This window comes from Anser cygnoides, chromosome 34, assembly GCF_040182565.1.
Source record: "Anser cygnoides isolate HZ-2024a breed goose chromosome 34, Taihu_goose_T2T_genome, whole genome shotgun sequence".
NCBI lineage: Eukaryota > Metazoa > Chordata > Aves > Anseriformes > Anatidae > Anser > Anser cygnoides.
The window spans coordinates 350422-355693 of NC_089906.1; the positions used below are offsets into that span (position 1 = coordinate 350422).

Consider the following 5272-nt stretch of genomic DNA (forward strand, 5'->3'; position numbering starts at 1 on the left):
GAGCCGGCCTCGTGCCGCATTTGCAGCCTGGCAGCGATGGGACTGCTTTTAATGATTTCCGAATTTCTTCTCCCCCCCCCAGCCCCCGTTGTTACAGGAATAAAATAAAAAATACCTTTGCAATTAACCCGGGGGGCGGCAGGCACCGCGGGCGGGGCTGGTGTGGCCCAGGCCGGGCCAAACGGAGCCGAACCGAGCCAAACGGAGCCGTGCCGAACCGAACCGAGCCGCGCCGTGCCGAACGGAGCCGTGGTGCTCGCTCACCACGCCGTCGGCACCAGGCTCCACAAGTAGTCGCTGACGAAGCAGCGCGAGTGCTGGCGGCCGTCGATGTCGATGGGCTGGGCGATGTCGGGGCCGTAGTGGACTTTTTTTTGGGGGGGGAGGAAAAAAAGGGGGTGACGACGGGGTGTGGGGGGCACCGGGCGCCGTGGGGAGGCGGGGGGGGGACACTCACTGCCTTTGATCCGCGCCGGCTCGGCCTCGTAGTCCCAGTCGATGCGGCTGATCTTGTAGTAGAGCTGCGTCACGTAGCTGCGAGGGGGGGAGCAGGTGTGAGGGCCCCCCCCAGGGGAAGAAAGGGGGCGCCGGGAGCCCCCAAACGGGGACGAAAAGCCAGCTGGGGTGGGGGGGGCCCTACTCACGCGGCGGAGGGCACCGCCTCGTCCTCCCGCTCGCCGCCCTCCTCCAGCCGCCGGCTCTGCCCCCGCAGCTCCTCCAGCTCCTGCCGCAGGGCGGTGGGGCCGTGAAGGAAGATAGGTGGGTGCGTGGGGGCCCCCCCCCCCCCCAAAAAAACACCACCCCAAAGAGACCACCTCCCCAAAGAGACCACGCGGTCACCGCTCACGGGGCAAAGCACTTGCCTGAGGCCCTTCGTTTCCATTTTACGCCAAGCTCGCCCGCCTAGTGGGGCGAGGGAATTTTTTTGGGGGGGGGAGCCGACCGGGGGGAAGTTTTGGGGGATTTCGGCGAAGGTTTCTGCAGGGTTTACCCGTGCCGAACGTCCGGCACGGGGCCGGGTAAATAAATAATGCACCAGGGGAAGGGCGTGAAGTGCACCGAGCACCACGGGCCGCGGGGCTGGGCGGCGAAGGCGGCGGCGTGCCCGAGGGGCCGGCAGCGGCGGGCACCGCGCAGCCGGCCGAGGGAAGGCGCCAGCCCGCTCGGGTGCCGCAGCGTTGAAAAAAAAAGCCGTAAAATTATCAAATTATCAAATTATCGGGTTGGGGGGGGTCCGAAGGAGGGCTACGAGGACGCCGGGAGGGCAAAACGCGTGAGGAGCGCTCGGCGCGTGGGGCGAGAAGGGTGAGGGACGGCCCCCCGTCGCGGCTCGAGGGTCCCTGCGGGTCCCTCGCGAGGCGGGACGTTGTGGGAATTGGCGGATCGCGTCCCAAAAAGGATATTCGTTGGCGGCCTGCAGCGCGGCACCGGCCTCCCGCGCCCGCGCCGCCTCCTCCTCCAGCTCCCGCAGCCGCCGCCGGCCCCGCTGCAGCTCCCGCTCCCGCTCCAGCAGGCTCCGCGCCACCGCCTCCTCCGCCGCCGCCAGCTCTGCGAGCACGCGGGGAGGGTGACGGGGACGCGGGGACAAAACGGGGGACACGGGGGGGGACACAGGGGGACACCCACCCGTCACCGTTTGGGCGGCAGCGGCCTGGACGCCCAGCAGCTTGTCCTCGGCGCGGCGGCGCTTGTCCAGGCTGCGGCGCAGGCGGGCGCCGGCCCAGTCCTCCAGCAGCACCTTGAGCAGCTCCTTGCTCACCTCCTCCAGCTCCTGCAGCCGCTCGCTCAGCATGGCCGGGTGGGGGGCCCGGGGGGGGTCACACAGGTCCTGGAAATTGGGGAGGGGGGAAAGTGAGGGGTTGGGGGGGTTCGGGGGGCAGAAGGAGGGGGGTGGGGGGGATAATGGGGAGGTGGGGGGAGAGGGTGAGCTGGGGGGGGATTTGGGGGTTGGGGGGGGGGCAGTGACAGGTCCTGGGGGGGCAGAGGGTGTGTTTTGGGGGGGGGCACAGGAGTGAGGGGTTGGGGGGTTCAGGGGGCACAAGGAGGGGGGGTGGGGGGGATAACGGGGAGGTGGGGGGGGGATTTGGAGGTTGGGGGGGGTGTAGAAGTGGGGGGGGCAGTGACAGGTCCTGGGGGCAGAGGGTGAGGTTTGGGGGGGGATGGACACAGGAGTGAGGGGTTGGGGGGCGTTTGGGGGGCACAAGGAGGGGGGTGGGGGGGATAATGGGGAGGTGGGGGGGAGAGGGTGAGCTGGGGGGATTTGGGGGTTGGGGGGGCAGTGACAGGTCCTGGGGGGCAGAGGGTGTGTTTTGGGGGGGGGGGCACAGGAGTGAGGGGTTGGGGGGGTTGGGGGGATAACAGGGACTTGGGGGGGAGAGGGTGAGGGTCTGGGGGGATTTGGGGTTTAAGGGGGGGCACAGAAGTTGGGGGGGGCAGTGACAGGTCCTGGGGGGCAGAGGGTGAGGTTTGGGGGGGGGGCACAGGAGTGAGGGGTTGGGGGGCACAAGGAGGGGGGTGGGGAGGATAACAGGGACTTGGGGGGGCCAGGGTGAGGGGCTGGGGGGATTTGGGGGGTGTAGAGGTGGGGGGAGCAGTGACAGGTCCTGGGGGGCAGAGGGTGAGGTTTCGGGGGGGGGGGCACAGGAGTGAGGGGTTGGGGGGGTTGGGGGGATAACAGGGACTTGGGGGGAGAGGGTGAGGGTCTGGGGGGATTTGGGGGTTAAGGGGGGGCGTAGAGTGGGGGGGGCAGTGACAGGTCCTGGGGGGCAGAGGGTGAGGTTGTGGGGGGGGGTGGGACAGGGGTGAGGGGCTCTTGGGGGGGTTTGGGGGTCACAAGGAGGGGGGTGGTGGGGATAACAGGGACTTGGGGGGGACAGGGTGAGGGGCTGGGGGGGGATTTGGGGGTTGGGGGGGCAGTGACAGGTCCTGGGGGGCAGAGGGTGAGGTTTGGGGGGGGGGGGCACAAGGAGGGGGGTGGGGAGGACAACAGGGACTTGGGGGGGACAGGGTGAGGGGCTGGGGGGATTTGGGGGGTGTAGAGGTGGGGGGCAGTGACAGGTCCTGGGGGGCAGAGGGTGAGGTTTGGGGGGGGGGCACAAGGAGGGGGGTGGGGAGGACAACAGGGACTTGGGGGGACAGGGTGAGGGGCTGGGGGGGATTTGGGGGTTGGGGGGGGCAGTGACAGGTCCTGGGGGGCAGAGGGTGAGGTTTGGGGGGGGGGCACAAGGAGGGGGTGGGGAGGACAACAGGGACTTGGGGGGGACAGGGTGAGGGGCTGGGGGGATTTGGGGGGGGTGTAGAGGTGGGGGGGGCAGTGACAGGCCCTGGGGGGGGGAGGGGGAAGGGGCTGAGGGTTTTTTTTTTTGGGGGGGGGGGCTCAGGCCTCCATTTGGGGGGGGGGGGGCGGGCCTCAGGCCTCCATTTTCCACGGGGGGACCCGGGGGGTGCTCTGACCCGCCCCGACCCCTCCCCATTAACCCCCCCACCCCAGTTAACCCCCACCCAGCACCCCCGGGCCCTGTCCCCACCCCGGGGGGGGGCTTTAAGGTCCCCTCCCCCCCAATTCCTTCCCCCCCCCCCGTTACCGGAGCTGCGCGCGCTGGGATTTTTGAACCGGGGGGGCGGGGCCTCTACTGCGCATGCGCCGCCCTCCCCCCTCTCCCCCCGCCCCTCCACCGCCACCCGGAAGTGGCGCCCACGGGGCCCTTCTGGCCGCCTCGGAGGCCTCCTCTCTATGGTGCGGGAGGTGTTGGGGGTCCTGGGACCCCCCCCAGGGGGCTGAGTTTAGGCCTGGACCCCCAACGGGGCCTGGGGACCCCCCCGGGGTCTGGAACCTCCCCCACAGGACCTGGGGACCCCCGTGGCTGTGGGATCCCCCTGCGCTGGAGGACCCCCAAGTCCTATAGGGTCCTATAGGGCCGACCTATGGGACCCCCCCAATACCAAACCCTGGGACCCCCCCCAGGGCTTGGGACCCCCCCCGGCCTTTGGGACCCCCCCCCCCCATGGCCATAGGACCCCCCCCCCCAAGATCTGGGCCAACCTCTGGGACCCCCTATAAACCTGTGCCCCCCCCCCCGACCCCATTCAACCACACTCTGCCCCCCCTCCCCAAATTTACCCCACCCCCCAAAAAAAATTGCCCCCCCCCCCAAATAAAAAGCACAGCCCCCCCCCAGCACGCTCCCTTCTCCTCTTTATTTGAGCTCATTGCAGCCGGTGGTGGGTTTTTTTTTTTTGGGGGGGGGGGACACAGGAGAAGAGGGCGCGGGGAAAAGGGGGGGGGGAATCCGGCTGCTGGAGACCCCCGGGGGGTCCCCAGGGGATTTTGGGGGGGGGTAGGGGGGGGTCTCGGCCCCCCCCCCCGGGGATCGCAGCCCACCTATTCACAGTATGTACAGCAACGCCCCGCGTACAAAAATAAAAGCTCTGCGCATCCCCCCCCCGCTGTGACCCCCCCCCCCCAAAAAAAAAAACGTGTGTGGGAGGGGGGGTTGCACCCCAACCCCCCCAGCACCATTGCACCCAGCTCATCCCCCCCCCAAAAAAATATGGGCGACGCAGCCCCGATGCTACAGTACTGTGTGCAGAAATGGTGCCCCCCCCCCCAACCGCCCCCCCCCCGGGCTGTCTGCTTGGGGTCTGCCCCCCCCGGACCTGGGGGGGGCACCTTGTTATTGCTTCACCTCTATTGGGGATTTTTTTTTGGGGGGGGGGGCACCCCCAGCACCCCATGATGGCCTGGACCCTCGCCCTGCACAGACCCCAGTGGGTTTGGGGGTGCTGGGGGGGGGGGGGCACCAAAGCCCCCCCCCACCCCCCGAGGGCTGCCCCCCCACCCCCTCAAAATGGCTTTGGGGGGGGGACAAATTCCTTCTCACTCCCCCGGGGGTCCCTGTGCAAAAGGAGGAGCGAGCGGAAGACTTTGGGGGGGGGGGGACACCCCAAATTTTGGGGGAAAGCTGCCCCCCCGGGCTGGCTCTGCCCCCCCCCCGAGAAATGGCTTTTGGGTGATTGACTGTTTTTTTTTTGGGGGGGGGGGGGACGTGCATGTTCCCTTTTTTTCTGTTGTTTTCCCGGGGTGTGGGGGGGCTTTTTCTTTTTTTGGTCTTTTGCAGGTTTTTTTTTAAAAAATACAATAAAAATCCCCCTCTCCCCCCCACGCCACCCCCCCCCAAAAAAAAAAAAAACATTAAAATAAAATAAAACAAATCCGAGTTCTGCTCGAGCGGAGGGAGCCCCCCAAATAAACCCACGTTGAATAAGGAGGGGG

At 67.8% G+C, this 5272-nt stretch overlaps 1 protein-coding gene across 1 annotated transcript; it reads right to left on the reverse strand.

Moving 5' to 3' along the window:
• Window positions 1-32: 32 nt before the first annotated feature.
• Window positions 33-3647, reverse strand: SPC24 (SPC24 component of NDC80 kinetochore complex). The gene is made up of 6 exons (XM_066986463.1): window positions 3585-3647; window positions 1627-1828; window positions 1404-1548; window positions 645-737; window positions 458-534; window positions 33-367 (listed from the first exon to the last, which is right to left on the reverse strand). Exons 2-6 carry the CDS (start codon window positions 1790-1792, stop codon window positions 261-263), a joined length of 588 nt encoding a protein of 195 aa, XP_066842564.1. The 5' UTR covers window positions 1793-1828; window positions 3585-3647; the 3' UTR covers window positions 33-260.
• Between the last annotated feature and the right edge of the window lie 1625 nt (window positions 3648-5272).